The sequence below is a fragment of the Pipra filicauda genome, unplaced genomic scaffold (genome assembly GCF_003945595.2).
Source record: "Pipra filicauda isolate LSUMZ 115617 unplaced genomic scaffold, ASM394559v2 scaffold247_size1415610_pilon, whole genome shotgun sequence".
NCBI lineage: Eukaryota > Metazoa > Chordata > Aves > Passeriformes > Pipridae > Pipra > Pipra filicauda.
In genome coordinates this window covers 313063-335210 of record NW_024104362.1, presented here as the reverse complement: position 1 = coordinate 335210, position 22148 = coordinate 313063, and the positions used below count along the sequence as shown (strand labels likewise).

Here is a 22148-nt window from a genome sequence, read left to right as displayed (position 1 = left end):
GCCTTTAACAGGTCATACTGCCCTGCCTTGGTAAACAATAATTATGTAGTTCTCCCACTGTTTAGGAAGAAAAAGGCAAGGAAGGAAAAAAAAACACTCCCTCTTTTCTAAAATGAAATTCAATTTTAAATGAAGGGCAGTTTTCAAAAATCACAAAAAAATCACAAAAGCTCTTTTATAGCTTTTTCTTTGTAATTCAATAGAAAAGTTTCTCACAAAGAAGAGGAAACAACATCATTTTAGTATTCATATATACATTAAGGTATGAAACGAGATACCCGCTATTGCTGTTTACAGCTGAAACAGAACTACATAAATCACTCTATGGGGAAGAAAGACAAAAAGATTCAAACAAATCTGACTAGAGCAGTAAAATCTATCTCATATTTATACATGCATAGGAGAGTATAATTTTATTCTGGAAAGAGATTACAAATTACTTTTTTCTTTCTGTATTAACACTACCCTCTAGTGGCAGTTGTCTGGCTTTACTGAGGCAAAAATGTAATTTAACATATTGATCATATGCATTAAGAAATGGCACAAAAATTGCAAATAGGAATTTGTTTACCTGCGCTGAATTAAGTGCCCACACTCTGCAGTCTGTGAAACTCGCAGCTTTTGAAAAAGCTGTATCTGGCTCTTTTCAAGCATACCTTATTTTTGTAAGTGCTTAAGAAAATGCTAACATGAAAAGCATAAAACAATAAAGTCCCTTTAATGCACAGTTGCAGAATAACCTTCCAGACAGATGAGTCCCTCAGTGCTTGATGAGCAAATTATACTCTGAAGCATGAGCCTTACACTTTCAATATATTATTATCAGCCCCCTGAAGATACTTTGGTTGACAGCTTTAAAGGTAGATATGGCAAGAGCTTGTGATTATTCTGTCTCTGAACTTGCACCTCCTTCTTGGACATACTACAAACTCAAGAGTAAGGTGGTGGTGGGATTTTTTTCACCATTCCCCTATAATTTCAGTCAGAAACAACTAAAATGAACCATTCCTAATGTAGCAGCCATTGTTTTAACAAATCATTCCCAAGTACAGATGAGCCTGAGGCATCCACAGCATATTTAGATATTGAGAGCCTTACGTCTAAGGGGTATTTCAGTCTACAGGGACACCAAGAAAAATTAGATAGTGCCACAAATCCCACTAGGCTGGACCAAGATTTATACTCATCTATTTTTATACCTGAGAGTGAGTAATGCACAGCTTTGGAAATTTGCCTCCCACTTTTCTCACCGTGAGGTACAGTCAGCAGGTCAGCCAGCCTGAGGCAACTGCTGTATTGGGAAAACTCAGTGTACAAAATTTTGGAGTCCTCCAAGCAAAGCCAGCCTGAGTGCAGAGTATAACTTCACTGTGGAGATAGCTCATCAGCTACATCCCACTGTATTGAATTTGCAGGTGAAATTGTAGATAAATTTCTTAGGAGGGTGGGGTGAAAACTTGATTCATTGCAGTAAGTCCTTGCTTCTGTAACGATAAATGAGGATCAGGTTTTTTCCAAAAAGCTATTATCCAATGACAGTTCAAAGTAATTTGCTCTTTCTCTCTCTGGACAGGGATGCATGAAGAAAAGGGAAAGATAGCTTTTATTCAGCTTACACATCTTGCCTTCAGCAGAGCTCCAGGCACTTTACTCAGAGGCAAGCTCTACACCTAGAATGGGAATTAATCCACCAACTTTTTTAAACAGTTTGGACAGCTTTGCATCATCAGATTAAACACAGAAGGCTAAACCTGTTAGTACTCCCAATCCCCCACCCCATTCCCTCTGATAAGAGCTGGCATCTCTCGGAGTGGGGACACGAGCCAGCTGTACTGCTGGAGGCAAAAGCAGCCTCAGCTCTCCCACTACAAGTCTAATGTTGATCCCTCACATTAAACGCATGGTACCATAACCCAAGTTTTCATTCTTTAAGCCTTGTACATTCCTGGAGTTTTACCTCTAGGTGATATGGAGGTCTCAGGCAGTCACAGGCAGTCCTTGGGGAAGCATCACTACCAGTCCCTGAAGAACCAGACTCAATCACACTGGGAGGATGTGCAACTCCAGGCTGCAGTCACTACCCTCGATCCTCCTGAAAGCAGGGTGGTCCTTTTGCTACTGTTCACTGTTCACACAGTGATGACTGCACCCACCCACAAAGCAGATGAGTTTCTCCTCTTCAGACAATTTAACCTCTCATCCCCCATTTGCCAAGAGAATGATCCAGGGAGAGGAAGTTTGCTCCTCACCTGAGAAAGTAGCGGAAATACCTGGAGACTCTGCTGAACATCTGCACAACCACACAGAAAAGTGAAGAGGTTGACTTGGAATCCTCTGGTGAAAGACAACATTGAACTTGGTTGAAGTAAATGCTTAAGAGACCATCAGGCCATTCTGTACTACAGGAGACAATGCCCTCTGCTTGTGTTCTCAGAGAGGACTAACTCCAAGACAAAATCAAAGGCTGGGAATTAGACACCTCCAGCCTCCCTTAGCATCTCTTGCTGGCCCTCATTTTGCTCAAGATCACGTCATCCTTTCCCCAGGAAATTTACAATTCTTGGTTCCATGTTGTGCATCCCAGTACAGGATCATGGTGATGCTGGCTCTTTTTGGCTCTGATCTGAACAATTCAACTTTTACACACTAAAAAACCTCTCAGTACCTTTGTAGCAAATGAAGCATACACCACAGAGACAAAAGCTTAGTGCCACTACATATTCTATCTTATCAGCAGTGACCTGCACAAATAAAGCACAACATTGCATTGCTCTGAAGCTTCAGATGTTCACTTATAGCACAGTAGCAGCATATCCCATCTAACAATGGGATACCACAAAGGCTGCCTTAATCACCTGCCCAAAAATAGCTGCTTTGCCAAGATTGTTGGTACCTAAAGATTAAACACCACCATCCTGGAAACAGTATAGTTATTTCAAAGAAGTCACATAAAACAAGCAGCTGCAACTGCAGGCGGGGTCTAGCATAGCTTTTTCAGGACATAAAATCTATATGGATTTCTGTGAAATTAGGCCACAACACAGAGGGGCCAACAAAAACCTTCTGCTCACAGTCCATCTGCAATGCAGTCCTTCAGCATCTGTTTTCTCCCTGCCTGTCTGTCCCAGAGCTGTCACCCGCTCCAGCCCATCTTGTAGTGACTTGTCTCCTCCCTCATTTTGCTATTCTCATGCTGCTACGTGAGGCCAGGGCACAGCCAGGTCCCAGCTGCAAGGTAGAGAACTTTGTTACCCAACCACAAACCCAGCAGTTGCAACGCCATGTTGAAAGTTAGGAGAGAACTGAACTCAGGCCTGCAAACTCTCCCAGAAAAGCCCCATAACAACTGCAAAATAAGTCAGGCAATACGTTGAATGCGTTCATGCACAAGAGAGGGAAAGAGGCAGTTCCTGGAGGAAAATGATTGAATACCTAAAGCAGTTTCATGGCAAAAATCTGATACCTTTATCCTCCAACGGAGACTTAATCTTTAAATCAGTCCTTTGCTAACAGGAAATCAAAGTCCAATTCCATCTTACATTTGACTTCTGTATTTTCTGCCTGCTCTGCAAAGCATTATGCTGTTGCTGTCCTTTGTCAGCATTCTCATTTCCAGAGCCTCTCCTGCTCTTCCCATAACGGCTCCTGCCTTTGCACAATCGCAGCCCGAAGGCCATCCCTGCTGAGCCACACAACAGCTGTCCCCAGCAGGCAGGACACTGACCTACCGTTCTTGAGGCTCAGGCAGAGCCCCAGCAAATAAACAGTGCTTGGCCTCAGCTGCATCCACCTTGGCAGGGCTGGCTTACATCTTTCAGAGTCTGAAAACAGGACTAATGGAGAAAACAGGGCAGAAACACCAAATTTTCCAGCCAACTAAGCTTAGTACCAGCACTTCTGGAAGCAACCACAAAGCTGACCACAAGCCCAGGACGAGCCAAGCTGTGCTTACTGCAAGAGGAGGGGTTGTAGGCACTGGGCCTACATTGACTTGAGGAATGAAGTACAGCACACTGCTGATTTTCTTAAGCAAAGCTTGGTTATGAGAAGATCAGGACCCAGTGCAGTAAAAGGCAGCAGCAGACTGACCTACACAAGGAATCCTCAGATAAATGATATCAAAGAACTACCACTAGAATGATCACAAGTGTTTCAAAAGGTTCGTATATGAAGAGCAGGTCAGAGCAATAATTAATTGTGTGAGTGCCATAAAATTGCTTCCAGTTATAGTGCAGACTTTTTTTTTTTTAAAGTCAATTAGATAAACAATAAGTGTTAGTATTCAAATAGGTACCAGGAACTTACATTACTTTTAGATCATTAAAATCTGAATATTATGCATATGTTGCGGTCCTTTGCAGCACGATGCAAAATATATTAATAGTTTCCATTCCCTGCACTCTCCTCATGCAAAGGCAGGAGAAAAGGAAAGATATTTTATTTAAGAAAAAAAACTGAACACCACATGTTGAAGAAAACAGCTTACAAGACATAAATATAAAACACCTAGGAGTTCTTAGAATACATTTGCTGTCAAAAATCACACTGCAGGCAAAAGGTTACTAAATTAAATATTCTGCCAAAATCCTCATGGACTGAAGTAAGTGATGAGGTACATGCAATTTACTGCAAGATAAGCTTCCACACTGCTATTATAAGCAATCTGAGTGGCACTTGGAATATCAAATCTCAGTACCTGTTTTAAAAATGTTTAAATATGTCTGGAAGTGATGGCTTTCAGTACACCATCACAAACATCTTTATATCTTGCACTTGAAGTAGTAATTTATACAAGACTTTTAAAGCACATTAGTACATTTAATCTTGCTTAGCTACACTGGTGCAGAGGAAAAGCTGCCAGACAGGATATCACCCAGCTCAGCAAAAGTGTATTTGTTTTCCAGTTCTTACAGTAAAGAGACTGATCAATCTTTCCAGTACTGAAGTTAGTAACGAATATATTTTTTTTTCCAGTTACTGAGTTTCTGGTTCCTTTACTTACTCCACAGACATTTTCTCCTCCTTACTTAATTACGCAGGTTTTCATTACTGGTCTAGCCAATTTTACATCATCGATATAGAATCATAGAATGGTTTGGATTGGAAGGGACCTTCAAGATCATCTAGTTCCAACCCCTTTGCCATGAGCAGGGACACCTTGAACTAGACTAGGTTGCTAAAACCTCCATCCAACCTGACCTTGAACACCAGTTCAAGTATGGCGTCCATAACTTCTCTAGACAACCCGTTCCAGTGCCTCACCACCCTCACAGCAAAGAATTTCTTCCATATACCTAACCTAAATTTCCCTCTTTCAGTTTGAACCCAACTCAGACTCCCAACTACCTTATCTGTAATTTAAAACAAACTCCTCAAAGCAAGAAATAAGAACTGTGCCAGAATTTTTCATGGGTTTAACAAATCTATATTCATTCATCACACACACTCACACCGCACACACAGTTTTTGGTATAGCACACCTCAACTCTGCAAAACTATTTGATACTGACTCTAGCGTCACCTCTCTTCAGCTTCACCTGTTGTCATCCAAGCTACTTCCTACAGTCTCAATTTTCTGCTTCCCATCTTGTATTAATTTAAGGCTGAGATCTTAACAAGGAGAGTATCAGGGACAGGACTCTGAAACACAGATAGCTCCACAAAAGTTTCTCCAGCACCCAATTCTCTCCACTGCCTGCACATCTCTCCCATTCCCTCCCTTCCCACACCATGAGGGTAATGGTTATGGCTCCCTTTGCTTCTTCATCAACCAAAATATTCAGAACTTCTTACCCATGAGTCAGAAGGCCCCTCTGGCTGCTTCTCCAAGATTCTGTGAAGAAAACTGCAGCAAACCACCTTAGAATTGATAAGAGGCAAAGCAGGTCTCACCTCCTCCTGCACAGAAACATCACCTAACATCCCTTCCCTATTCTGAGACACCACTTGCCAAACACAGTGGCAGGAGCATGGGAACTGAACTACCAGGTCTGCTGAACAGTCACCTCCTTTTCCTCTCCCCATAAAAACCATTGGGAACAGCCTCTAGCCATTTCAACAACCGGTAAAAGCTGCTCCAAAGGGCACCAGATTTCTCCTTCACTTCTTCCAACTCATCCCCAGCAGCTCAGAAATGAACAAGAAGGTGCCTGTACCATGCACAGTCTCTTTCCTGTTTTCTTTCCTCTTTTCTATAGATAGTTAGTATGACAGGGAAATATTGTACAGGCAGACAGACTTTGTACAACACTTTATTACACTGCTGAAGACTGGGAATCAGTTTTAGCAACAGATTCTTGTTACTCAGGCTGAGGAAGTCAAAATTACAATGTTATTACAAGGTCACTGTCCCACAGAGGGAAGCACTCAAACTCTCTCAATACTGTCATTTGCAACTTTGTCCTGTTAAGAGCAATTCAAGCTGCAAAGTGTAATGCTATCACAAACAGGTACCCTCCAGTTTCTGGTATATTTGCAACTCTGGTTATTTTCCAGCAACAAAGAGCAGACTGAGCTTTTGAGAGTGATGCTGAAGTCAGACCGAGACTTCAGGTGAAAGGCAATAGCACAGATATTCACAACAGTTATAGCAAAGCACAGAAGGCTCCATTTGGCACAAAGTGGCAAGTCAGAGCTTGCATTTTGAGAACAGAATGTGCTTATATGATTGTTAAAAAATCAGCACTTGCAGCCAGGCAAGACAAGTTACCAGAACTTTAAGTGGGAGAGAAAGGGAATCATTAAAAGACACGTTTGCAATGGTACCTTTCATATTTCAGTCTTAACAGAAACCAACATTTTGACCTAAGCTCCCTTTTAAATTAAACCTGATGTTACACTTTACCAAATGTCAACTACTGACTTAATTTTACTACACTTATATATGTATATAAGTGCTCCTGAATTCCCATAAAAGCATGTGCACAACTGCATAGCTAACAGTTAGAACCCTGCAATGTAAGGCTACAGGTACAGCCAAATTGACCCTTTTATTGTATTTGGAAATACTGATTTCCAAATTAAAGCACTTTTGGGGTAACTAGAAAATATACTTTTTCCAAACTTGCAGTCTAGAAGTGGTGAAAGAGACATTTTAGAATGAGGTAAACACACTGCATAGGCTATATATTTAAATCCAAATCCCCAGTGTTTTGGCTTAATTATTAAATTATTTAAAACTGAACAGATTGAAAAAACTATGCATTTATAAAAATCTGAAAACAAATCCAGGTTGAGATGAACAGCAAACTAGAAAATAAATCATTTACAAAGGGCATTTCCTACTGCCTTTCTTTGCTTCTCTTTTAAGTTAGCCAGACAAAAGCACAATTTGAAAACAGCTTTGCTGCTTTTTCCGTGGAGTTGTTCCTTCTAGAACACCTGTGCAACTTCAGCTTGTCTCCTTCAGTTAGTCTGAGCCAAGACTATTCCTGTACCCACACTGTCACAGCACTCCGGTGAATACTGGCCTTCCAGCCCATGCTGCCGTTTTTCTTGCCCCAGTCCAGGTTCTGGAGCAATGACCAAGTTTTGTGACACAGGGCATTTATAACTGAGACTGGTGCTTAACAGAGAGTGTCAGAGACCTCAATTATCATTTTAAACCCTTTGAAAACTAAATTATAACTAACAATAGTGCTTTTCCTGATTCTCATATTTTTATTTAAAATGTATCCTTGCAGGTTCACTTTTTCTAATATTCCCTTGCATCAGCATTTAGTTCCCAGAAATCATTCCTCTCAGGCAATGCTGTTTTCTGAAAAGATACATCCTTACGACATTTTCAATAAACTCTGTAGAAGACAGTCAGTGATCAGACTAAGATAAAGTGCATATACTCCTTTCTGATACAGGCAACAAAATTGTTGGACTGAAAAAATAAATCATACTGAATACTGAAAACCACACCAAAAAAATCCCACTGTGGCTATTTAGCACCCCACAATTAAATTGCCCCACTGAGTACTGCCCAAAAATACTTTTCAAGTGTCTGCTAGCTTAAAAGAAAGGAACTTATAACATTAAAAAAAAAGTTCCTTTTCAATTAGACTCTGAGAATCATAAATTTATGTAACTCTTGAAAGCTACAGCTCCCTCAAGGCTGACATACTGCCTTGACAACTTATAAACAGTCTGTATTTCACCCTTTGGATCCAGGCTTCAAGCTCGCAAAAGCTTTGGAGTTCTTAAGGGAATGTGAAATTTCATTGAGAAAAGAAATAAAATGATAGTCCCTTTCTGACTTCTTGGATTCAAAAATAACTACAATGGTAAAGTGAGGTTCAGGGCGCGTCAGAAAGTACGTGCTTTGGACTTTGTCATCATAGAAGTGAACAACCTTCTCCAAGCTGTTGAGGTCAGAGGTTCTATCAGTCATAATCATGATCACGTTGGGCCAGTGCATAACAGGCCTGTCACTGGGCAGAGACACCACCGCAGGGTACTGATCCACTCCTTTGGGGGCTTCCCTGTATGAATGGGGATGGTGATAACCATGTCCCTGGAAACTCTCTGATCCACGATTGTCAAAAATTAAGGAAACATTGACGGCATCATACTTCCGGATGAAGCTGGAAATTTTCCCAAAGTAATCAGGATTTGTTTTAGCAGTCAAAGTTTTCATTTCAGATGCTGTTGTCTGTCGACTAAGGGCCTCATGAAAGTAAAAGCTAAACTTGGCAAGGAGAATGTTTTTGAGCTTCATCAGCCAGAGGAAGAGGTGCGGAGGTTGTACAGCCTTCTGAGACTGCCCTCCAAACAGGTGCTTCTTGGTCTCTCGTTGTTTCTCAAAAATTTGACCCCACGTCTGTAGTTTTGTGTGAGCACTGTGCAAGTTGACCAGGGATGGAAGGAACTTCCACTCTGAGATCTGAGTCTGAGCCTTTAGGAGATGAGCAAGCACATCTACTTCCAGCTGGAAACTGCTTTCAAGAGGACTGAGGATTGGATGATGAAATCTAGAAAACATAATTTTAGTCAAGACATGAGAACTGCTGTACACAACAATGAAATAATCAGATAGCATTTGCCAGTTAACAGACAGAAGATAAAATATGAAAGCAGAACAAAGTATAAACTAAACAACAATATTGTTAATTTTTTAAAAAGTTCTTTTTACATAATTAGGGTAAATATTTTCATGAACAAACAGCACTTCACATTTGACAAAAAACAGCCATCAGACACTTCTCTATCAAAGCAAGGGAGTTATATTTCATCAGTTCAAGAACAATCACTGTTTATCTTGATCCATTAACTACTATAACACCATTTCTCTTTAAATCCAGGTGGTCTTGTTCCAATTTTAAATCCCTTCTTGCAAGAAAATACGTCTCGATAGTTCTGGAATAGCAGTAAGACGTTAAGTTAAATCAAGGGGATTATGTTATAAATCTGTTTCCTGTGTACAGGAAAGCTATGAGGAAGCCAAGTTGAGCTTTTCTTTTCTTTTTTTTTTTTTTTGGTTAAAGTCACACTAAAATTGTAACAGAAAATTAGTCAATGGAACCATAATTAACTGTATTTACCAATTAACCAAATCTCAAACTTCAAACCTTGGTGTACTAAAAGCAATGAGTGGAAAAAACATTTGGCAGGATTTTATCATATCACAATGAAGATGGTGAAACAACCAATTTATCTTACTAAAAACTCGGGTCAAAAATCAGCTCTCAATTTAAAAGATGTTAAAAAACCAAACAAAATCAACACCTCAATGCACATCTTATTCACAAGAGCAATCCTGCTATTAGAACAAATCTCGATGAAATAGAATTTTAAAAATCCATTCTACAGCTTTCTCTTCTCATTTTATTTTTTCTAAGTATCAGGAGGAAAAGAAAACAGATACAGCCTACCTCTCTTCCCATGATACTTACATTACTTGTGAACTTATAAAATTATTGATAATAACATTCTTAATTGAAATGGAAAACCTGTAATGTAAAATATGCAACTTTGAAGGAATGAGCCTTCAGCAAAGACAGAAGTGGTCTTTTTAGTAAATGTGTTCCCTCTTTAGCATTTAGGACTCTTTAAGAGGTCTTCAACAAAGAACAACCAATAGTTCAAAGATAAGACTTGATGAGGTTTCCATTTAAGTAAAGACAGATTTATCCTCTCACTTCAGAAAAATATCTTGGGTCTTGTTATTGGTTTAAAACAAAGAAGTTCATACTGATTTTTTTCAACTTTTAACAGCTGATCTTCAGACAAAGCTAAAGCAATGCCATTATTCCCTTCAGCTTTCGGGACACAATACATACAACCCATTTTGGACATAGCTGGCTCAAAACCAAAACACTTCATTTTGTTATGGAGCAGAAGAGAGAACGAAAATTGCATGCTTTTCTTCCCCTCTCCCTTCATTATTTTTAATTTGACTTTCTATCGGGTTCTTGTCAAAACATTAATTCTTAGGCTTGTGAAAACTGTCTGACAATTCTGTCACTATTTCTAAGCAGCTCATTTTTTGAAAGCCACAATTTGAGTCTTGAAAGGATTTGTTATTAAGACGCAAGTCCAAATTTATTTGAAGAAAATGAAATATGAATATCATAAACCTGATGCACCACGTTGTGCAAACAGGTCAGGCTGGGTGACCAGCCACCTTCTGAACACAGTACACATCAGCAACTGCCAGTTCAACCTGCTATAGCACAGATAAGTGCTTACTGGCCACTCTGAGAAGTCCAGAGCACACTTACATTTCTTTGAGAAACTGAACAAGAGTCAATCAAAAATAATATTCTGCTAACAGTCAACACTGAAGATCTCCAATGGTTTTGGTATTCACCAAACAAACCAGTTTTGTTGCTGTGTATTACAAGAGTGTAAAAAAGCATTATACAAGATTATTTGTTCCAGACAGTCCCTATTACAGCACAGTGGTTTCAACACACTTGCAGTCAGACCAAGAAGGTTATTCTTCAATCTTAAAAGCAGTTTAAAAATCTAAACTCAGTACTGCTAAAGTCTCCTGCATTAACAGTATGATGTACAGCTTCCCACTTCTACTTTGCTTCATGGCTTTCTTAATGTTTCACTGCACAGCGGGATTTGCTAAACTGTTTTAATCCAAAAATACACACCTCAGCCACAGCTGGGAAGCTTGCAGAGTATGCTAATAGGGTTGCAGAGTAAGCTAACAAGTTATCTACTAAATATATCTGCTGATATATAATTGAGTTTTGTAACAGAGAAGCATCTGAGCTCAGTATCATGCAAAACAGACATGTTTTTATGATATTTTAATAAGCCAAAGTGCTAAAAACTTACAAAGACATTGGAAAATTCCCCCCCCAATCATTCTTGGAAGTGGAGGGATAGAAGAGTTTTGTTTTGCAGACTATGAAGAAGCCACACTTTTCTTTCTATTTCCATCCATATACCACACATTCACACATGTATTTACAAAATGCTGACTGGATGAGGAACATTCAACACTTAAAAATTATTACATCCAAATAGGTTTTCTAGTTACTTATTCATTTTATACTAAGCTTTTAAAGGAACCTGTTCCTGATGCTGTTTTGATTATTTCAGTTAAGATCCCACCCAAAACCAACAGTTAAAAATTTCACAAAAAGTTACTTCTCCAGTTGTATTCTAAAGAGAAATGGAGAGGAAAATGTCTAGTATTGGCTGTGTACAAGTCAGCAATAAGTAGTAACAAAAAAAAAGTAACAAAATAGCTTTAAACTACTTAATAACTAATGATTTTTCAGATACAGACAATATGACTTATTAACAGTAAATTAATTCAACTGTTCCTTTACCAGCAAGCATTTCTACACCATCTACACCATCTGAACAGCTATTTTCGCATGTAAAGGAAAGAAACCAAGGCCAGAACTTATCTAGAAAACACATGCCCTGTCTGGCCTTAGCATAGCTGACTGAAATAATGGCACACATCCTCAACGACAACTGAGGAATATACTGACAGAGGAAAGAGACTGGGTAAGGATGAGTTTATTTGACCTTTCGTCTGAGTGGATCAAGAGACTGTAAATCAGAAATGCCTTCCAGCCAGTACACATCAACATAACAGCTCCCAGAAATTGATCTGACATATGAAGAAACTGAAAGAAAGGACAAAAGGAAGATATCATTATGCCCACTTTTTTTCAGAAATATTCACTATGTGACTGGGGAGGACCACACTGCAGCTACTGAATCAGCTCTAACAGCATCTTATATTGTCTCCATCTTAGAATTGCTCATTAACTCAAAGCAAAAACATCAGCATTTTTCCCAGGGAGACACTACTTATTTTCTTTTAAGATGTTATTATACATATAATTATATAATGTATGTTATATAAACACATTATATAATATATAACAATGCCTTAGAAGTACAGAGGTGAAATTTATTTAAATAGGATAGTAAAACATTTTGTATGCAGCAATCTCCAATCAATTCATCAAAGTATGAGTTTTGGTTTTCAGATTTTTAACAGTGCTGTTGATTCAGCACATGCTCAGAACAGATGGCAATGGTTCGTGTACAACATAAATCAACTTTTCAAAAAAGCCCCCCCAAACGTACTTCCCTTTCCTCCTTAATGTTTATCACACCAAGGAAATCATATATAAGTTTCAGCTTTTTATTGGGCTAACGGCCCTGACCCATTGTAAGGGTTCACAAGCCAAGAACTCCAAAACATCACTAGTAAGATCATATTAAAGTAGTTTTGATTTTCAGATTGCAAAATTATGTAGCAATTTGCTAAGGTTATTCCTAAAAAATAAGGAAGTCACCTGCAGTGTTTAAATTTGGAATATCAGAAAGCGGCACTGAATTATTTTGATTTTTCCTAGGTGAACCCTTTAAAAATCATAACTGAAAAAAGTAAGACCTAAGAATATTCTCCCCAAACATCTTAGACACTATTTCACTCATGAAGATTTGCTTTGGTTTAAAATAAAGAGGTAGAATTTGAGTGTGTTGACAAGCATTCAAAAATTCTCTCGTTTTTAAACTGCCATCACTTTCAAGGCTCACATATGTCAGATGTGCAATACCCACCCCAGCATCATTTAGAAACATTCTGGGATTCTTTTAACAGGAACTATTAGATCTTAACTTCAACACACAATAATGGGACTGAAGGCTCAGAGGTGCTTCTTCTCCTGGCTCCAAGACCTCTCAAGAGAAGTGGTTAACAGAGCACCATAAAACCCTTCCAGGTAGGCCAGACAGCTATGGTGCAGCTTTTAGAATTAAGCAGACATATATTCTAGCCTAAAAAGTAAAACTGTCACACAAGTATCTTGTTTTATTTATATGTCACTTTTACTGAAGTCCATATAGAACTAAGACTTGTTTCCTCTCCCCTCCCAAAGAAAAAGCGCAAGAAGCCTTGCACCTTATATATAACGAAAATCACTCATCCTCTCTGCTGAAAACAAATATGCTGAGTATTAAGGAATAGGGAGGAAGGGTCCTAGAACACCATGAGCAGAAACACTCTCCTTTTGTTATTTTTCTTCTTTGGAGGACTCATATTTTGAAACATGATGCTGCTGGCCAACACAGACTTATGCATTCGTGAAGAAGCCGTGCTGCTCAGCAGTCAAAGGACAGCAGAGTCTTTAGGCTTGCTTTGAACTTCAACATCAGTTGTTACAGACCACGTGTCTGAGTATGTACTGCCAGCAAACAAGCACTGACCTTGAGCTGTATTTCTTTAAGATGGATTCCAAAATGTTTACCAGTTCCTCAGAGTTAATGAACTTTTGGGTGCTGAGCGTGTACATTTTTTCATAGAAGTCAGCAATTTCCATCCGAGCCTGAACAAAAAAACAGAGCTGTTCAGACAGGTGAGAAAGCAGCTCTTCCAAGTGAGGAGCTGTTCCTCCTAGTGCATTGTGACCCGTCGCCACCACCTTCTTCAGCTCATTATGCAGAGATGTGTAGATGGTTCGGATGGAGTCCTTTCGGCTGAAGAATGACTGACCACCTGTTCAGATAAATATGGAGGTATTACCAAAATTCAGGGACAGCAAAGATAGACAGCAACACTGGAAAATTCTACATAACCATGCTTGTTCTCTTCTAGCTGTTCCTAAGTGTTGTTTGATCACAGTATTTCTTTTAACCAAGAAACAAAATTCAGTATGTTATTTTGTCACTGAATTACACAGAGCATATGCTCAGAAGCACTTTATGTAATTTCGCACAAGCCACTCTTGTCCAGTTTATATCTCAGCAGCCAATGACTGCTGTAAAACTTCAACTCCCTCAGTTATGGTGTGACTTTTCAGAAAACTATGATACGTGACCTGCAAATACTGTCATCTATGGGAATCAGAAGAATCAAGTCATCATAATGTGGCTGATCAAACTTTAATAGCCTCCATCAAATTAATTAATTCTAGATCTTTTGGGGAGAATTCCCCTAGCAACCCCTCTTCAATCACAAAGCACTCAAATTTGCAAAGCAACCTTTAAGCCAGAACCATGTGACATCTGTGTTTACCAGTCAAACGTTCCTAGTCCCTACACGGTCTTAATATAAAGCAAAATTCAAAGGGAAAACAATCACACTTTATCTCAGTGAGACCACAGTGCAGGTTAATCCGTAACTAAAACCTGGGGTGAGGGGGATAAGGGGGAAGAAGTTGTCTGTGCTTCCTTCTACCTGCTCAACACTATGAGAAATTTAAAAAAGAAAAAAAGACTGAAGTAGAGGGTCAAAGGAAAGGATATTTAACTTTGACACTACCAAAAGACTGCACAAATGTACTAACCTTATTTCACACTTTCTATTTACAGAAGAACTTATGTGCCACTGTGGCACTCAACAGCTGCAGCAGAGCAAGGATCACAGGGATTGGGTTGGTGGAACTTCTAAAAATTCCAAATTTAGGTTCCATGTTGAAACTGCTTATAAATTTTGTAAGGGTGGATCCATTTTACATATATAATGTTCAAAGGTGACCTTAGCAATTTGAGGCAGAAAGACAGAGAACTGGATATCATTGTGAAACAGCTCCCTTCCTAAGCCATGAGTAGCCCTCATGTCATGGGCAGGATGAAGAATCGTCTATTGTAGTTGTCCATGAAGTATATAAACAAACAAAACTTTGTCCTTTCTGTTCTCAATTTCATCCTTTCTGCAAGCACCAAATTAACTTTTAAAGTCAGTCTTATAGACAGTGTTGTCTTTAAATATATAAAATAGTTCCAAGTCACCACTTAAACACCAAAGCAGAATTTTCTTGATGCTTTACTGTGTTACACATCAGACCCATATCCCTTGATCCATTTTCCATGCTTGTCTGCAGTTCAAAGAGAAAACAAGCAGCCTTGCCCAGAGGGAAACATGATGACAGCTCATCCTGTGCCAGTTTGCGATTTTTCTATTCATGCACTAAGAAAGCAAGAAGCAGCCAAGACTGTGGCCAAAGCTTCTTGAGATCCTGCAGAGTCTGTAGGATGCTATCTCCAGCCCCAAGTACTTGCACATACATACGCAGATCTAACATCAGCTTTAACCCTTTCGTCACCCCACTGAGCTCACCTTTGCCCAGATCTCAGCCAGAGAATCTCAGCACAGAAATATCTCTAGCTAAATTTTGGGAAGGGGAAGCCGGCCAGCGAAGAGCTGCATCGATTGGCACAGGAGCCACCGTGCCACCTGCACTGCACCTGCATGCACTCTTGTTGATTCTTTAGCCGCAGCCCAAACAGCACAGCCGATTTCTCCCCGGGCCCAGGGACACTTGCTGACCCAGCACTTGTCCTTCAGATGCACAGGCACGCACCTGGCCGAGGCACAGACCTCAAGTCGCTCAGGTACTCAGCTCTGTGTACCCACGGGCTGACATGGCCTCACACCGCCCGCTTCCCCCCGCGGAGCCGCACTCGGGGCAGGCCCCCGGCTCGGGCGGGCCCGGAGCGGGGAGAGAGCGCCACAGCCTGAGACGGCGGGGCCAGTCCCTCCTCCCCCGGAAAGGTACCTAGCTTCTGTCCCAGGAAGGTCATGCTGTGATAGGCCTTCTCGGCCGCCGCCAGGTGCGCCAGCCCGGCCAGCAGCGCCAGCCAGCTGGACCCCGCGCTCTTGTTGGCCTCCCGCTCCTTCTCCACGTTGTCCTTGGCCTTGTCGTAGGAGAAGATGCCCAGGTGGGAGAAAAAGGTCTCCAGCACGGCCTGTTCCACCGGCACGGGCGCACCCAGCGGGATCGACTCCCCCATCCCGCCCGGCGCCTCCGCAGCGGCCGCCACTTCCGGGGCTGGTGCCCGCGCGCGCGAGAGACCGCGCTCGCGCCCGCCCCTCTGCACGTGACAGGCGGGGCGGGCAGCGGACGGGTCGGGGTCACGTGACCGGGCGAGGCGCACTGTACTCGGGGCGGGGCAACGGGAAAACGGGGAGCGCCGAGCCCGGCGGAGTTCCAGCCGTGTCCGCGCTTGGAAAGACCGGGAGCGCCGAGCTCGGCGGTATTCCAGCGCCGTCCGCCTTCGGAAGACCCGGAAGCCCCAGAGATCCGCCCGTACATACTGCGCGTTGATGTTTTCGGGCTGGACACACCGGCGCTGGTTCCTGCTGAGGTCTCCTCCACCCTGCCTGTTACATTTTGTGCTTTAACTTAACTCTGAAGCCCGTTTCCATGGGCTTCGTTCTTTCAGTTGAAACGTTCTAAAAACCAACGTCGTTCTGATGCCCTTATTCCCACTCTTTGAGTCCCACAGGACCCTCCAGCTACTTTGGGTTTATAGTTCCCCCCTCCCTCATGACTGGGAAGTAGTGGATTGCCCAAATTAATGCCATTTTTTTTCATTCGTGTTTTGGACAGATGAGCTGCCTGAACTGATTCCCTGTGGAGGGGATGAAAGGCGCAAAGCTGAGCCAGAGGGCTGTGAGGCTGTGGAAGGGGGGCTGCTGTGGCAGCACTGACAGGTCTAAGTTCTGCAGGACAACCACCTGCCCTTACACAGACAGTTCCCCTCCAGCTAACTCAGAATAAAAACGTTCCCAGGCTCCCCTCAGCACAGTACTTCCCTGCACTCTACTGGTGCCAGCATTTGTCTTTAAGCAAACATCTAAAGCACAGCATCAGTTCTCTAACAGCAAGATCCAAGTACGAACTTAGGCAGCTGACTGCCTCTTGTTCAGAAAATACTCCAAACACACCATCATTGAAAACAGGTATCAGATGCAAACGCCGGCTTTATGTGTGAAACAGCCTTAATTAACCTTAACTACACAGAGCCTGCAAGTTTTTTACTATGGCATTATACATTAAGGATGGGGTTTGGATGTAAAAATTAATTTTCATAGTTTTCATTCATTCATCTAATAACAAAGGTAAGTCTGCCTAGCCCTCCGTCACTTTTCATTTCCAGGCACCTCTGTATGCATACTGGAGTTAATTCTGAGCGGTGTGGTGTGTAACATCCTTGAAAAAGTTCAGGTTAGAACTACAATTTTGGCTTTAAATGCTTAAAATTGGAAGCAGCTTAAGTGAAGTTGACAAGTCTGAATTCTGCATGCACCAAAAGCTGCCTTCTTCCTGAATTCAACTGTTTACTTAGTGTGCCGAAGAGACAAAATGCATGTAGGATTGTACATGCTCAGTAAGACTTCTCTGACGTGGTAAGTCGGTTATTAAAATTTGGTTTATTGATGGAATATTTTAGTAATTTAAATCAGCATGTGAAACATTCACCTGTTCAAGACAATCACAGCTGTAAATTGCAAGCTGCCAATGGTTTACAGAAAATAAAGAGTAGGAGGGGGACGACTCCTAAAGAGTCAGGACACTGTCTCCAAAAGACAACTGGGAGTCAAAGGTTCAAGTAAGACCTTTATTGCAACACAGAGTTGACAGCATGTTTTTGTATTTAATAAAAAGTATTTGGTCTCTTGGTGGTGAAACGCGGTTTGTGCTGGCGACGCAGAACTCTGTGTGGCAGAGGGAACTTGATTTTAGAATCCTGCAAGAAAAAATGTTTCTACGTTAATAGAGTATTAGATAAATAACAGAAAACAGTTTGCAATAAATAGCCAAGCCGTATTCCATGAATAACTCACACAGAGAAGTAATGCATCCACAAATTAGATATACTTCATGGGCCTTCAGGGATGCCTTAATTTTGCATTTTTAAAAGAAATGAGGCACGTTTTCTGCACTGTAACACATATTCACTTCATTGTGACTTTCTTCCAAACAATTCTAGCTTTAGAAGCCTTGATCATAATATACCAAAATTGTAAACCTCTGCATACAAGTTTGGTTCCCTCCCTATTTCTGGCTGCAAAGCAAACCTGTACCAGACAAGATAGCTCCCCTCTTCCAGTCCAGTGTTGGATCAGGACCCACCAGCCACTGCAGTGCTGGTTCACTTACATGGAACTGCTTGACAGCTGGTCTGCGGCACTTGCTGGCAGCGATTTCCTCAACCTTCATGATCTGAATAGAGTGAGCACGGGCACGGTGACGGGCTCCCATATCACGGTCTGGAACAAGAGAACTCATTAAAACTGAATCTTAAGGACATTTTTTGTTCAAAAATCTTATAAATGCCTTTTCAGGAAATGTTCATAGTGCCATCTACAACTTTCTACATTTCTGATCAACCCTAGTTAAAATCATACTGGATTTAATATGTAAAGTGATGGTACAAATATCACAGAACCAACAGGCAGCAGCAAATTCTTCCAATAACTCATTACCAAACTCTTCTCGGAAAGTGCCATCTTATTATTCTTGCCTGATTTCAAGAAGGCACACATGTATAGAAGAAATATATGTGAGCCTATTTCATTTTTTGCACAGAAAAAATTCCTGTGATTCAGAATTAACCCTGAAGTATGATTACTGGAAGGTGCAAGTAAAGGTAGGACCTGAGGATATCTTTACTTTTCTTGAAACTGACCAGTGATGGAATCTGATATTCAGCCCACATGCTTAGGCTTTCAGAACAAGAGGAAGCCATCTGTGCATGGGCTACCTGAAAATTCCTCCCTACAGCAGTGCAAATTGCTGCCTTCAAATCAAGACGTCCATAGCCAGTTTCACAAGATATGCCTGTTGAAATACTATTGTGCTTATAATGTTTCCCACGAAGACCTAACATACCTATTAAAAACTTACCTGTCACAAGTATTCTTGAACATAGAAGTATCAGTCACTGTATCATGATAAATAAGGTTCTTGGTCTCTTAAGCAGTCCTTCAGTATGTTAAATAACGGGGATGATTGTAAAGTAATGTAGAACCTTAAATTTCACTTTCAACAGCACTTCAGCTTTTGAAAGGCGACAAGATACATTTAATATTTGCACACATGACAAGAATATCATTATTAAGAACAATATTCTTTGGGTTTTTATGTGCATTCTGTAGTGTTTATAACACTGTGGAGTCAAATATCAACAGCATCAGCTATACAAATGTTCTATCCCTCAAGTACTTCACAAAACAGACTGAAATCAGGTCAACCTTTAATTCTCCCTGAACTGAGACAATGAGATCTTAGAGTAACAGAGACTATAGTTTTTTTCCTGTGATTTTTTTTACTTGCTCTCCACAGGACAGATGCTAGTATTTTCCACATGATATCTGAAATATTCTCTCCACAAGACTTTGCAATATATATTCAATTATCATAAAACAATAAATAATAGTGCAAGAAATACATATAGCACCTAAAAGATCACTATACTGATCATTATACTCTCAGTTTGTAGGGTAAAACTCATTACTAGAATTGTAGAAAGTCACACCACGATGAAGTGGGAATATTTTCAGTCAGTGACACTGTATAAAGACCGGTAACAAATAAGATTCCACATATACATACATAAACAACCATGGAATTATCTGGCAACCCCCTACTTTATTTTTCCAGTGTTTTAGTTATCTTACTATGGATTAAGTCAGCACACTTCATGCTCAGTTTGAGATTCAATCTTCTGTTATATATTGATGCTATCATTTATACCTCATTTACAGATACTTACAGCACTGAGTGACAGCACCAGCTGTGGTCAAATCTCTGTACTCCCTGTACATGTTGTGGGTTCCACTACGAGAATCGTAGCGCAACCAGATACCAAAATTTTTTACTCGCAGAGGGGACTTCTCATACACCTGGAATAACAGAAGAGCATGAAAATGGTTAGAGACAATGCGCTATCGCCACTTTACACTTTTAAGAATAAATATTTTAGAGCTCTAATGAAATCACTGTTCTAAGTTTTACTGTCAAAAACAACTCTTTGCTCTCTTTACCTCTAACAGCATAAGTGGATTTACGTCTGGGTAATTCAGACTGTAGAGTTTTAGGAATTCATCATGGAAAAAAAATACAAGACTTCAGCTCTAAAGAATGTTCTTGAAGTAAGAACAATCAAGGCAGAAGAGTATAAGCATATAAACGTCCACTCTCCCACTACTATGAATGTCCAGATGTCTCTTAAAAGGTATACTGGCCAATGAAGCAAATCCAAGAATAAGACAGCAGCGCTGACTAGTGACATGGTTGATAATTCTGAAATGTTGGGAAGTTTCTATTTAGTTTACAGGACATATACCACCACTTTCAAAAAAGAGATTTCTCACTTCTTTTTACAGCAACTGACGGATGAATGAATTTCAGTCTCAGTCCCAATAACAGCAATTCCTAAAAATTCCTTTCACATACACCAGCTGGAATCACGCACCTGGCCACAGTACACAATCTCTCCAGAAGACTTCTTCATCTTCTTCAGCTGAGAGACGAAGTACCAGAATCGGGACTTGGCGACGACGTGGTTCGGAGCAAAGATCCGCATGCGGTACAGAGGAGGGGTCGTGCATTTCGGCGTGGGCAGGCACCGCCCAACCACCTTGTACTCCCGCAGCTGGGGGGACACGAAACACAGACAGCCCGCAGTGTGAGTGAGCCGCGGAGCCACCGCCGCGCCCGCCACACCCTGCCCACCCTGCGCCAACCCCGCGGCGGGATCCGCGGCTCCGCAGAAGAACAGCGCGCCGAGAACAGCTCAATCCAAGGGCACAGAGAGCCCGCCGCACGGATGGACAGATCTCCCCGTGGATCTCCCCCCGGTGCCGCCGGCGATCCGGGCCCGCGCCGGGCGGGAGCGGCGCCGCCGCCATGTTGGGCCGCTCGTCGCTTCACGGGCCGGGCAGCGCCGCTCGGGCAAGCACGCGTCGCTCTCAAGCGCCGCAACTCGGCGCCGCCGCCCTCCCCGCGGCTGCCTCAGTGTCGGCCCCGGCCGCCACCCCCATGCCGGCGGTGCCCTCCGCGCCCCGACCCACACTCACAGTGCCCGACGCCTTCATGGCGCTCCTCCGCCGCGGCCCGCACGAAAGGAAAGGGACGGCCGCGTGCGCCGCCGCCTCACGTCACTCACCTGCCTCCGGGCCCGCCCCCGGCCGTGCGCGCTGCCCATTGGCTGGGAGCAGAGCGCGATTGGAGGGCGCAGCTGTCAGTCTCCGCTGGTGGCGGTGGGTTCTGGGCTAGCGGATCCACGTGGCCCAGCCCGGCCCACGCTCGTTCTGCCGCGCGGCCTGCGGTGCCCCGGGCCCTTCTCCCGGAACCGTGCCCGCGGACTCGAATGGGCGGCCTGGCTGTGCGTGACTCCTTCTCCCGCTGGTTCTGCTCGCGTTGCCGCGGGGGACGTGGCAGGCATGCTGCAGGCGGAGGCACCGCGCTCCTCTCGAGCCGGTAGCCGGGCGCGCAGGGCTGACCCCTGCGGATCCCTCCCCGCACTCAGTTCTAGGGGATCTGTTTCGCGGCTGGTCCCGCCGGGCGCTCGGTCCCCAGCGCACCGTGCGCGGGCAGCGGCTCTGCTGGGGGGAAGAGCGAGGGTCTTCGAGCGCTGTGCGCCTCACGGTTTCGGGAGCTGCGCTGCCGTAGCCGCGGGGCGAGAGTGGGTTTTGATACTGTTGAAAGATACTGTAACAGCAGCAGTGCTGGGACGGCTTGTAAATGACTGCAGCGTATTGCTGCAGTTGTTCCCATTTAGGTCCCGGCCGTTTAAACCGGCTCCTTACGGACGTGCGGGCGCCTGATCACGCCAAGTCCCACTCGCGCCGCGTCGTTGCTGAGCCCTTGGCGCAGGAGCCCAGTGCCACATGTGCAGGCAGCTGCTGGATCGCTCCTCGCGGACAAGCCTGCGCCAGCCCGGGCCCT

General features: G+C 42.5%; 3 protein-coding genes, 1 long non-coding RNA gene and 1 other non-coding gene across 6 annotated transcripts in view; 2 read left to right on the top strand and 3 right to left on the bottom strand.

Annotated features, from left to right (window-relative positions):
- Positions 1 to 171: 171 nt before the first annotated feature.
- Positions 172 to 16247, bottom strand: KICS2 (KICSTOR subunit 2). The gene is made up of 3 exons (XM_027721192.2): positions 15969 to 16247; positions 13678 to 13966; positions 172 to 8957 (listed from the first exon to the last, which is right to left on the bottom strand). Exons 1-3 carry the CDS (start codon positions 16201 to 16203, stop codon positions 8141 to 8143), a joined length of 1341 nt encoding a protein of 446 aa, XP_027576993.1. The 5' UTR covers positions 16204 to 16247; the 3' UTR covers positions 172 to 8140.
- An 89-nt stretch (positions 16248 to 16336) lies between these two features.
- LOC120323371 lies at positions 16337 to 18084 on the top strand. Its single transcript, XR_005563742.1, has 3 exons — positions 16337 to 16557; positions 16803 to 17155; positions 17353 to 18084. It is a non-coding gene; the product is annotated as an uncharacterized LOC120323371 (long non-coding RNA).
- Positions 17796 to 21420, bottom strand: RPL18A (ribosomal protein L18a). Of its 2 annotated transcripts, none has more exons than XM_039381916.1 (5): positions 21367 to 21420; positions 20674 to 20853; positions 19972 to 20101; positions 18357 to 18466; positions 17796 to 17943 (listed from the first exon to the last, which is right to left on the bottom strand). In XM_039381916.1, exons 1-5 carry the CDS (start codon positions 21403 to 21405, stop codon positions 17851 to 17853), a joined length of 552 nt encoding a protein of 183 aa, XP_039237850.1. In that variant the 5' UTR covers positions 21406 to 21420; the 3' UTR covers positions 17796 to 17850. The 2 variants fall into 2 exon arrangements, with proteins under 2 accessions (XP_039237850.1, XP_027576991.1); XM_027721190.2 differs by lacking the exon at positions 21367 to 21420 and adding an exon at positions 21278 to 21355.
- LOC113987997 lies at positions 19217 to 19348 on the bottom strand. Its single transcript, XR_003540749.1, has one exon. It is a non-coding gene; the product is annotated as a small nucleolar RNA SNORA68 (small nucleolar RNA).
- Positions 21421 to 21495: 75 nt separating the features above from the next.
- The window catches only part of XPOT (exportin for tRNA), a 28959-nt gene continuing 28306 nt past the window's right edge, over positions 21496 to 22148 (top strand). Inside the window, exon 1 of the mRNA XM_027721185.2 lies at positions 21496 to 21585. The gene's annotated coding sequence lies outside the window, so the exon portion shown is untranslated. The remainder of the gene's footprint in view (positions 21586 to 22148) is intronic.

What these genes read in the sequence shown, in the direction of transcription:
- KICS2 (XM_027721192.2), bottom strand. Translation starts at nt 16,203, where the DNA reads ATGGGGGAGTCGATCCCGCTGGGTGCGCCCGTGCCGGTGGAACAGGCC. An exon ending in CTTCCTGGGACAGAAGCTAG is followed by an intron (nt 13,967 to 15,968) that starts GTACCTTTCCGG and finishes TTATCTGAACAG; the next exon opens with GTGGTCAGTCATTCTTCAGC. An exon ending in TTAAAGAAATACAGCTCAAG is followed by an intron (nt 8,958 to 13,677) that starts GTCAGTGCTTGT and finishes TATGTTTTCTAG; the next exon opens with ATTTCATCATCCAATCCTCA.
- RPL18A (XM_039381916.1), bottom strand. Translation starts at nt 21,405, where the DNA reads ATGGGCAGCGCGCACGGCCGGGGGCGGGCCCGGAGGCAG. An exon ending in GGGGGCGGGCCCGGAGGCAG is followed by an intron (nt 20,854 to 21,366) that starts GTGAGTGACGTG and finishes GTGTCCCCCCAG; the next exon opens with CTGCGGGAGTACAAGGTGGT. An exon ending in CAGCTGTCAAGCAGTTCCAT is followed by an intron (nt 17,944 to 18,356) that starts GTAAGTGAACCA and finishes TTTTTCTTGCAG; the next exon opens with GATTCTAAAATCAAGTTCCC.